At 35.9% G+C, this 12,345-nt stretch overlaps 1 protein-coding gene across 2 annotated transcripts in view; it reads right to left on the bottom strand.

Annotated features, from left to right (window-relative positions):
• BCAS3 (breast carcinoma amplified sequence 3) overlaps positions 1-12,345 on the bottom strand; it is a 701,971-nt gene that overhangs the window by 634,357 nt on the left and 55,269 nt on the right. For both annotated transcript variants that reach the window (XM_006832356.1, XM_006832357.1), the window contains exon 6: positions 4,213-4,294. In XM_006832356.1, coding sequence (XP_006832419.1) covers positions 4,213-4,294 — 82 coding nt within the window. The remainder of the gene's footprint in view (positions 1-4,212; positions 4,295-12,345) is intronic.

Raw genomic sequence — 12,345 nt, 5'->3', positions numbered from 1 at the left:
AAAAAATTATGAATTATGAGGCATTTCCTCCATTAGAAGATTAAAAGGAGACAATGCATGTAATACAAGAACTTGAAATAGACCTAGGACAGAATACAAAAAGTTTTTATGCACAGGTAAATATTTAAAAGGTAAAACATACAGATATGTATACACTGTGGTTAATAAGGAGCCCAGATGGCACTGTGGGATAAGCATTGGGTTGTTAACCACAAAATCAGAAGTTCAAAACTCATCAGCGGCTCCTCAGGGGAAAGATGCGTTTGTCTGCTTCCACAAATACTATATAGGTTGCTATGAGTCAGAATCGACTCAATGGCAGTGGATTTCTAAACTGAAAATGCAAGCCACACTGTACACACTCAATGCCTGGGGAATCAAGAAAAGAAGTTGTTTGGGTTTGTCTCTGGTAAGACAGAATTATGGGTCTTCTCACTTTCTATATCTCTCTGCACTGCTTCCTGTGATCCCACTCTTCAGAGACAGCCATTAGTACAGTCTTTAACTCTACAAAATTTTAATTTCTATATCAAAATATATATGCTGATATAGTTTATTGCACAAATGAGGCATTAAGATACTGCCCTGCAACTTTTTAATCTAATGTAAGATTACCAATTGATTGGTCAATAGCTTTATAGAATATTGTGTTGGAAAATTCTACAGCAGGTCTACTCTAGATTCATCAAGAAAGTAACAAAGTATGATACCATATGCATGTTGACTTGAATAAACTGACACTTTGTGGGATAAAAATCCTTCCATATTATAGTATATCATTCTCTCCCATAACTAGGTTCACAGCAACATAGAAAGGAAGCTGTTTCTTCCAGATTATAATTTACAGAAGATTATACCATGCAACAACATTCAACAAATATTTACTAACAACTTTTATCAAGCATTCTATGAGGCACTAAAGACATGGGGAAAAAAAATCCTAAAATTGACAAGTAAGAGTCAAATGAACAATTAAAATAAAAAGCAATAAATCCCATTGGCACACATATTACTGACAATTGATAATAAGCAGGTAGACTTAGAAAGACAAAAATAGCCTAGAAAAGAATGTAATAAATATAAAGGCTTAGAAGCAAGAGGACGGATCATCTGAGAAAATGAAAAAAATTCAGTATAATTATTACAAAGGAGTTGTGCTGAAGCAGAGAAATAGAAAAAGCCTAGCAGGTAAAAATGCTAGAAGAGTATCCAAGGAAGGGAGCAGATCACAAAAGACCCAGGGGACCTAAACTTACTTATTAATTCATCTTACATTAGATTTAAAAAGTTGCGGAACAATATCTTAACCTAATATGCTGCTAAACTTATTAATTCAAACAATTTGTGGCTTCCTTTAAACATGTCACAAATACAATCAAATAATCTCTGAATTAAGACAGCTTTACTTTTTTCTTTCCAATCCTTCTACCTTGGTTTTCTTGGCTGGAACCTCCAATACATGGCAAACAGAGTGGTGTAAGAACCCATCCTCAACCAATCCCCTCGGAGTATGGGGCTACTTGCATGTTTTGTTTCATAGATTTTGTTGTTGTTAGTGGCACTGAGTCGGGTCTGACTCATAGCAACCCTATATATGGTTACCAGAGAGCAGCTGATTGGTTTGAACTGCTGACCTGGTGGTTCGCAGTCCAGTGCTGATCCTACAGCAACACACCAGGAGTCCTGTTTTATAGATAACCTGTATCAAATTAAGGAATGTTCTTTCTATTCCTACTTTGCTTTAAGTTTTTATCATATATAGCTACTGAATTTTGTCAAAAAATTTTTCCCCACATCTACTAAGGTAGTTATGGATTTTAACTTTCCTTCTGTCAATATGGGAAATCACAGAACAGTTTTCAAATGTTAACCAACCTTGCATTCCTAAAATAAGTCTCATTTGGTCCTGATACATAGTTCTTTTGGTAGAGCACTGAATTCTGTGTGCTAAAATTTATATGTAAATTATGTCAGAAAAGAGGGTAGGTATGTAGGTGGCTACAGAAAGAAAAATAAGATAGCAGATATGAACCATTCAGTAGACGAGTTAGCAAATCACATTGAGACAATCTCCCAAAAAAGAACAGGGAAAAAAATTATTTAAAAAAGTTTCATCTGGATGGAAGTTTCAAATCTAAATAACATAAATATCAGAAAGAAGGATCAAAGAAACCTCATTAGGCTAAGTCATCAACAAAATAGAAGAGAAAAACTCTCAAATGTACAGGATTAGCATTTCCACACTGAAGGGCCCCAGGATAATGGATAAACCAAGAGGAAGCACTGCAACATTTCTGAACACAGGAAGAAAGCAAAGAGTCTACCAACTCACAGAGCATGATAGCCAAGAAAAAGGTATCAAAATGCCTTCCGATTCCTCCACTGTAACACTGGAAATACTAGACGAATGCCATCAAAATTGAAACATTATTTACAAACTAATATTTGACACCACATCTAATTATTAATAGATTCAAAGAAGATTAAAGATCTCCTCAGACAAGCAAGGTCGCCACATATACTCTTTGGAAATTTCTAGAGGATTTTTCCCACCAAAATGAGAGAATGCCATGCAGCAAAATGGGTATAAGGAAAGTTCCCCAGTACTATTATTTTCTAGTGTAAATTGCATATGATTTGATTAGCTGAATGTATAATTTTTACACAAATAAGTGTAAAAAAAAAAAAAAGTAGTCAAATGCAAGAGAAGATACAAGTTGATTTTTTCAAATCATCAGAACATTTACCTAAATAAAATCATATTTTAAATTTATTTTGAAAGTCCATTGTAGTGAAGAAATAAATATATATTTTTTCAAATAGACAAAGTAAACCATGGCTAACTTAGAAATAAAACTGTATTAGCAATATCTCTTTATTCTTTGATGTATACCTGCCCAAATTAAAAGTTAAAAATTACTGAACATTAATTAACAATTGAAATAGTTTTATAAATAAAAAGGCACAGTAATCTACCTCTGAGTTACAAACAAAAGACACAGAGTCCTTTGTAGTAAAGTTCTTCTTGCTTCCATAAAGGAAATCATCCAGAGGAAAAGCTGGGCATCCCAACAATCTTCTGGAAAAGAATGGTCTACAATTCCTTTGTCAAAATACTCATCCAACAGAAAACAGAAGAAAATAGAAAGCATGTGGTAAAATGCATATATTTCACAGAGTTCAACAGCAAAAGGAAAATTCTCCACATTGTTGGAGGATATTATCACTTATACCCTTTCCATTTCATTTGAGCTGTTTAATCACTAAATTAATCCTTAAAATTACTTAAGAACAGACATCATAGTAGTAACAAATTTTAGCAAACAGCATCCACACCAATTTAGAAAAGAATTAATTGCTTTTTAAGAAAGTCTTACAAAAAAAGGATAAACCTTAGAAACAGAATAAAATACTTTATACACTCTTTAAACAAAAGATTTTAAAGTGTCCAAACAAGATTAATACGATATTTTTCATGATTACATGCAAAAATGTAACTGAGTAAATACAGGGAAATTAATGAGAAAATGCAAACTGTCAAAAAGTTCAAGGTATTAAATTCTTGTTGTTGTTGTTAAGTACCCACCCATTAGCCAGGAATTACTTAGCCACCCAAATGCAGGTTATTTTAAGCATATATTTAAATTTTTTAAATTAAATAAAAATACAAAACACTTTAAATATAATAACACAAGGAAGTACTAGCTATTAAAACGGAGTTACAAGGTCACAAGCTCTGACATAGGTAGAGATGGAGACAGCAAAGTCCTCTAAAACAGAGATAACAGTGAAAACTAAGCTCTCCAAGACAGGCAGTACAAGGGGAGAAGAAGGGCAAAGGCAGAACAACAGAGACTTGGGGAATACCCACAGAAGAGAGCTAAACAAAAGCATAACAAAAGGCCAGTCAGCAAGGGAAAGATGTGGGAAAAAGATGCTGTGAAAGCCAGGAGAGAAGAGGGCTTCAAGAAAGAGGCTAAAGAGAGATCAAAACCACAGCAGAAAGTGAATGGCCATGTTGAATTGGTTAAGATTACCTATTTCCATCTCAAGTGACAGAACGAAAAGTTTATCTTGCGGGGAGGAGGAGTAAGGGAATAGACACTTGGATGAAAACAGACTTCAGTTATCATTCTTGGTGTCTATAGTCCAAGACCAACAAAAGAGAAACTCTTTTTGAATGAACTGCTTTTCCTTAAGGGCTCCACTTACCAAACTGTGGAGCAGGCAAGATTCTAGCAGCGCGAATGGGGCCATGTCGAACGGAAAAGAGTTCCTGTGCTTCCCCACTGATCTGCATAAGAGAAGACAAAAAAGTCAGTAAATGAACACTCAGGCCCTAACATCAGTATGAGAAAATAAGTCTTCTAAATCTCATCCTAGTTTTTGTCTTAAACGTAGTATATGAGGGGGGTTCAGAAAGTGTGTGGGAAATTTGAATTAGATAATGGAATTTTTCCATAAACTTTTTGAAGTCCCCTTATATATCTAGATTTATGGTTTGCCAACACTTTATACATATGCAAATCCCTAATATCACTGTAACTATTCTTTTTTAAGAGTACCCATCAATATGAATAGAAAATACACTACCTTCTTAAAGTCTATTCAGTCCCTTCATGACTGCCTTCTATTTCAGACCTCAGCAACCATGATTTTTTTTTTTTTTTTACTTTAATATTCAGTTTTCCAGGTAAGAGGTAAAGATTAGTAGTATTCTAAAAAGCTGACCTTAAATATTTAAGCAACTTTAGCAAATAGATCGTAATAAGAGAAATAACAAAAATTTACATTGCAAATAACACAAAAGAACAAAGTGAATGATCTAGGTTTCAATGGTACTTAACAACAACAACCTTGAGTAAGTCATTTAAGTTCTATAAATTCCTTATTCATATTCATTAAGTTCCTTATTTCTAAATTGAGATTAAAGGTGCTAAAAGACCAGGGATACTTTTAATACTCTTATGAAGAAAAAAGGTAAATCCAGGAACATCACATCTTTAAATGTCATCATTTTTATCGCTTTCATTATACTGTGTGTGGGGTCCTGGTATGGCGCCACAGGATAAGCACTGAACTGCAAACCACAAGGTCTGCAGTTCAAACCCACTGGCTGCTGCCTGGAAACTCTATTCAGTGTTGCTATGAGTCTGAACTGACTCCATAGCACTTAACAACAAGAGCAATATTGTATTGTATTGTATGGTATGGTATGGTATGGTATGGTAGTGTAGTGTATTGTATTGTATTGTACTGTACTGTATTGTATTGTATCTTTATGCCTGTTCATTTACTTCTCTGGCATAATGAATACAATATTCTATTAATGCAAAGGGTAGGAGGGGTATGCTAATATATGTGTCAAATGTGAAAACAAGTGCCTTTCCAAAATAGTAGCTCAAGAGAACACTTTGCTAAACAGATTAAATTAGAAGTTGTTAAGATTTTCCATATTTACTATAAATGTTACTATCCTCAACTTAGTTTCATAACTGTCTAATATTTAAAGGCATACATAATAGCATATAGGGGAAACTGAAAACATTAAAAAATCAGTTCCAAATAGACAAAAACTTAAAACGAACATTTAAAAAAAAAAAACAAAAACCATCCATCACCATCAAGTGGATTCTAACTCAGCAACCTTATAGGACACAACAGAACTGCCCCATAGGGTTTTATGAAGTCTGTAATCATTATGCAAGTAGACTGCCCATCTTTCTCCCAAGGAGCAGCTGGTGTGTTGAAAGCACCAATTTATAGATTAGTAGTTCAGTGCTTACACACTGTCACCAGGGCTCCTATTCAACAGATACCAAATGATACAAATCTAATAGAAGAAGCATGCTGATGGTTTTGTTAGTTTATATCATAAAATAAAATTAATTTTCTAATATTGTTGTCAAGTGCTGTCAAGTTAGTTCCAGCTCGTAGAGACCCTGTACAGGATTTCTGAGGAGTGGCTGGTGAACTTGAACCACCGACCTTGAGCCACACCAGGACTCTTCTAATGTTGTTAAATGCCATCCAGTCACTTCCAACCCACAGTGACCCTGATAGGGTTTTCAAGGAGCAGCTTGAACCGTCCTTGTGGTTCAAATCAACTTTGCAGTCCAGCATATTAAGCCACAATTCCACATAAGGACTCCAATCTTTATTGTTACGCTATAAATTTGGAGAGCTACCCTCAGAATACCTATTCCGGGCTGTTATGAATCAGTACTGACTCAATGGAACCTAACAACAACATTAATCCTTGAAATTAGGCGTCTCTGTGTGATGCAAACTGTCAGCGCACTGGGCTGTAACTGAAAAGTTGGAGGTTCCGGTCCACCCAAAACTGCCTCAGGCTATCTAATTCCGAAAAAACGGCCACTGAAAACCTTACAGAGCACAGTTTTACTCTGATCCATACAGAGTTGCCATGAGTAGGTATAGACTTGAGAATTACTTGTTTTCTACCCCTTTGATTAACTACTTTTTAGGTCTTAAACTTCTCTTCTGGAGTCCTGGTGTGGTGTTATGGGTTAATGGACTGCCAAGTCAAAGGTTCAAGCTCACCAGATACTCCTCGGAAACCCTACATAGGTCTCTATGGGTTAGAACCAACTCAACAGTACTTAACAACAACAACTTGTCTTCTATCTGTATTTATGAGTTACATAAATTATAAATATTTGTTTCTGATAAATGTCAAATTATGATAGCATTTAAGCAGTCATCCTAATCAATTTCCTTATGAAAATTATTACAACTTCTGTACTGGCAATGGAGTCCTGGTGTGGTGCTGTGGGTTAATACGCTAGACTGCAAAGTTGGTTTGAACCACAAGATCAGCAGTTCAAGCTCACTAGCTGCTCCTTGGAAACACTATACAGGGTCACTGTGGGTTGGAACTGACTCGATGGCACTTAACAACAACAACAACAACATACTAGCAATAACAGCCAAGCCCTCTACAGCACTTGGGATGCAGAAGATGTGAGGAATACTAGACTCTTAGGACCAACTATAAAACAACAGCACAACTGAACATCAATTAAACACATGAACGATACCAACTCAGTACATCACATTGTAATTCCTTTGCGAAGTTTAATTAATTAATTTTCTGAGTATAAACCAGGGCCATTATATACTATAGCTCTTAAGGCTACATTTATAATTATAAAATCGAATTTAACATTTAGAAAAGCCTTAAAAGGTTATTTTGTTTAACCTCCCATCCAATGAAGGTTATCATACATTCTCTGAAATACAAAAATTGCAATCTCTCATTTTAAGTATACATACTACAAAATGTATATCAGTAATGTAATCTAATTCCATTATAGATGCATTAATGGCTATCTCTTCCTACCTGACTCATGAAATTTCAACAATAGCTAGAAGAATTTTTTTTAAAAACTACCACATCATTCACTTATTGAAAATAAACTGTTTGCTGGGCAATGGATTAAATGATAAGTCTTCTCCAATGTACATACTATTTCTATTAACAAGGAAATGAAAAATAAATTACAATACTGCAGAACTTGCAGCGAAACTATTCAGAGTAATAAAATATACTTTTTGCTTATAAGGTTTATACCTACAACAAATCACAGTACTCTAACTCAAAACCTCCCACTCTGTACTATTATTTCCATATGTCAGAGGTGGAGCATTTAGCTTCATGTTCTATCAAATAAAACCTGAACATTATAAAGAATAAAAAGGGAGGGGCTATGCATACTTATCTGAGCTGCTATCTTCAATTATTCTGGGTAAGCAAAAATTAAACAAACCCCTAGTGGCATAATCACAATACAATAAAGGTTTCTTATCACAGTATTTAATACACATGTGTTTGTTGTGTGAAGAGGTTTTGAAAACATTTTGAAGTCTGAACAGGACACCTTTTTCAGATTAATAGCTTTCAAAACAAACCTAAATTCTCTTGTTTTATTCCAAGCTTATATTCTAAATGGCTCTTTATGGAGAGCAACAGGGGAGAAAAAAAACTATGCAATACATCCAGCATCCATTATTCAACCTCCATTACCTTTAAGTTAAGACTCTAGAATCTTACTTAACTGTAAGATAAGGGAAGAAAGGGGTAGGGTGGGGCCACATTATGCCACTACTTAACAGTTTTTTATGAGTATATTAAAGTCAGAATTGTACAACATACTGAAATTAGAAGCATAATTCTGAGTTACAATTATGTGGTTACAAAAGTCAAGTTTCCCAAAGGAAAGGACTCTTCAAAAAGTATGAGTATGTGCAAATTCTACATAAGGATATTCTATCTGAATAGAAATAGTGCTTACAAAGTATACAAGGAGAGAACATGCATATTTTAGAAAGTACACAGAAAGAACGGCCTATGTCCCTACAGACACTGCTTAGTGTTTCTCTGGATTGCTTCTAATCACTCTCTACAGGATGCTCACTAGTAATTTTGCCTTCAATGAAATGAGTGTCAAAATTGATTATGTTAAAATAAAATTTTAAAAGGCTTTCAGAAGTGACTTTTTAAAGTTTCTTAAAAAGAACTTATTGAAAACGGCAAAGAATCTCAGAGATCAGGATTTTATATATCCTGAGAAGAATTACCAGAAGCTATAAATTCACTTTTAAACCAACAATAATAATAAATACAACAGTGGAACTGCAAGGAAGGAGTACCAAGCAACATCCCAAATTCCTGGCAACTGCAGTCACTTGAAGAGAGAAGTGAACAAGGAGGAAACCTCTCCAAGAGCTCCTCCTGGGTCCCTGCCTTTGTTCTTACTGGCATTTTAATTTCTGATGACAGACTTTTGTTGTTTGGGGCATAAACCGGACGTACCAGTTTGGAGGCACAATAAGGAGAACAAAGGGTGATTTGTTCACACTGTAGGAAAAAAAAGTTTTCCAACCATAGAAAATAGCTTTCGCATGGTGAAAATATGCAAATTACATACCAAAACCAAAAAAAAAAAAACCCAACAACAAAAAGAGGGGGGGGGGGGGGGGAGCACACATTTAGAATCTCACAACTCAATCTAGGGCAAAGGGAAATTATAACAGACAACAATGCACACATACTAGAGGTTATGAAAGTTCTGAGGGAGCTTTAGAAATACTTTCAGAGAAATTTAAAAGCAAATGAAGGTCCATCTAGCCCAAATCTGTTTCTTAAATCCTGGTGACTTCAAAGACATTCTGACTACAAATTAGAAAATCCAATTACATACCAAAGACAATAAAAACAATGCTTTACCAAGCCACAGAATTGGAATACGTACACACGTATCCACACCACCACCTTCCCTAGTAGACATTAGTCTAAGTGCTGGCTGTTGTCTAAAATGGATTTTTTGCAGTGGGAACAAAGTGGGCAATTTTACTTTGCAGATAGCATACACAAATACAAAAAATACACAAATCATGAGTATACAAACAATATAATGCACTTTTAATTTATAAAACTTCGTTACCAGCACAGACATTTAAAAAAACCAGAACATTCTAGACACTCAGAAGTTCCTTCCACTCCACTTCTCAGTCTCTACCACCAACTCTGGTAGTGGTTATGAATTGGGGTGCTAACCTCAAGGTCAGCAGTTTGAAACTGCCAGCTGTTCCACGGGAGAAAGATGAGGTTTTCTGCTCCCATAGATTTACAGCCTCGGAAACAACACCCTGTGTAGGGTCACTATGAGTCAGAACCAACTCATCATCACCACCACCAACTCAAGAACAATCATAACCAGGATCCTGACTTCTAATATTTTACGTAAGTTACTTGTGAAATTTGTGAAATGGATCACATGTGTACTCTTTTGAATTGTCTCTTTGCTCATCAATGGTGCTGTTTGTTAAATGTTGTCAAGTGGGTTCCAACCTGTAGGAACCCTGTAAAAGGTTGCAGAGGAACGGCTGGTAAGCTGGAACCACCAACCTTGCAGTTCATACCAATTTTGCAGTCCAGAGCATTAATCCACACACCAGGACTCCCTGCTCATCATTATACTTGTAAAATTCATTAACATGGTAGCTTGTGGTTATAGTTTTTCATCATGTTACTATACAGATTCCCATTAAAAGAAAACACTACAGTTTATTCTACTGCTGATGGACTTCTGGATGTTTCTCATTTGGAACGCTAAAGAAATCAGGAAAATTGTGGAAAACTCTGAAACTGGAAAAAGGTTTTAATGTGTTCTTTCAATGGATTACCAGCAATTGTGAAGTGGACCCTTTGGGGTTATCTGATTCTATAGGAATCTACACCTTTGTCCTTGACTGGGTTATTTTACAATTCAGTAAACTGTAGAAAACTGATAGTAATGCAATTGATTCTAGTCCATAGAAATGCAAATTAATTTAGTCCAGTAGACAATAAATTGAATTCCAACCTATGACAAACATGTTCCCAAACTGAGTACCAACAGAACACTTACCAAGACCCTGGGTAAAATAAATGGTTAAACATTGGACTACTAACCTGGGGCGGGGGGGTAATATATATATATATAATCCTGTTTACTGTATTTGGGTAACCTTTCTTTTTTTTCTTTCTTTCCTGAAGTAAAGACTTTATAATTTCTTTTTCTTTGACTATTTCCTGAAGTGAGTAAAGATTTTACGATCTTTCTTTTTCCTTTCCTAAAATAGGAATGCGTGCCTTAGAAATTTGAACTAGCCAACCAGGTAAGGGAAAAGATTGTGTGGTCAAAGCCCTAGCCAATGGGGTGAGCCACAGCCTTAAGACTCGCATCAGGGTTTAAAATCCCTAGTGGACTGGCCGCTCCGTGTGCTCGCTGGCCTGCTCCTGTATGTACGGCTATGCACATGCACCCTCTTGCAGGAGTAAATTTTGCTTTGCCAAGGTACTTTAGTCTCACAGAGTGTCTTTTATGCGACATCGAAATTCATTTCTAACATAACTAAAAGGTTGTAGTTCATAGCCACCCAGAGTGCTTCAAAACTAAGCCCAGCCAATCTGCTTCTGAAAGACCACTGCCTTGAAAACCCTTTGGAAAGCAATACTATTTTGCATACTTGGAGTTATTATGAGTAGGAATCAACTTGTCCACAATTAACAACAACAAAGACACAACTAGAAAACTCATTTTAGCATTCCTATATATCTCTTCTTTATATTCACATTTGAAGTGGTTATAACAACTTGCCTTATTATGAGTTTAATGAAAATCTATGATATATGTTTATTTATATTTGTACGCGAGCTACGATTTTACGTTTTTGAAAAGAACAAAGAATACTAAGACTATTCTTACTTATGTCTTTTGATGAGCATTAGTATTAAAAATACTTTAACATGCATCTCTTTTGGGTTAATTCCTAGTAATGAAATTGTTGGATAATAGGGTAGGCATAGGTAAAGGTTCCGTAGAGTCTAACACCATAGTTCTCCAAAGTAATTGTGCCGATTTCCACTTCCCACCAGCAATGGATAAGAACTCTACTTATCCCACATACGCTGGTGTGGCGCTGTGGTTAAAGCACAGGAACTCAAGGTCGGTTTGAACCACAGGGTCGCTGAGTTGACTGTTAGTATTGTTGGTAAGTGCTGTCAGTTGGTTCCAACTCACAGTGACCCTGTATAGGGTTTCTGAGGATTGGCTAGTGGGTTTGAACTGCCAGCCTTGCGGTTAACAGACTAGTGCTTATCCTATAGCTAGTGCCACACTAGGACTTGTTGTTATTAAGTGTTGAGTCGGTTCCGACCCATTACGACCCTGTACAGGATGTCTGAGGCTGTAAATCTTTATGGGAGCAGAAAGCCTCATCTTTCCCCTGCGGAACAGCTGGTAGTTTCAAACTGCTGACCTTAAGGTTCGCAGCCAGATTCATAACCACTACACTACCAGAGCTCCTTACACCAAGACCAGACGCCACTTAAGAGGGGAGTGTAATGGAATCACCTTGTGGTTTTAATTTGCATTTTCCTCTTGACTGTGGAGGGTGATTTAATACCTTTTCATGTTCTTATTGGCTATTTAGTTATCCTGTTTCTTGGAATATCTGTAGAAGTCTCTTGCCTTATTTATTGAGTTGTCTGATTTTTTAAAAATTATGGATTTAAATCTATTACGCACAGCGAATGAAGTGCATAAATCAGTCTCCTCTGGAAAAGTAATGCTGCCTCGAACTAAATATGTAAACAACAGCCTTTATTACAGTGGCCCTCCATCAGGACAGATGATGTAAGCCTTTTGTCCTAATGCACTCCTGATTTCCAGAGGTAGATATGATATGATAAACAGTACAGAATATGAATGAGATCCAAAACCTCATTTCAGCAGCTCTTGAAAAAGGGAGTGCTTTTTGTTCCTAATCAAATTCAAA

The sequence above is a fragment of the Chrysochloris asiatica genome, unplaced genomic scaffold (genome assembly GCF_000296735.1).
Source record: "Chrysochloris asiatica unplaced genomic scaffold, ChrAsi1.0 scaffold00007, whole genome shotgun sequence".
Lineage (NCBI taxonomy): Eukaryota > Metazoa > Chordata > Mammalia > Afrosoricida > Chrysochloridae > Chrysochloris > Chrysochloris asiatica.
Note: the sequence above shows the minus strand (reverse complement) of the source record. Positions and strands in the feature narration are given on the sequence as shown.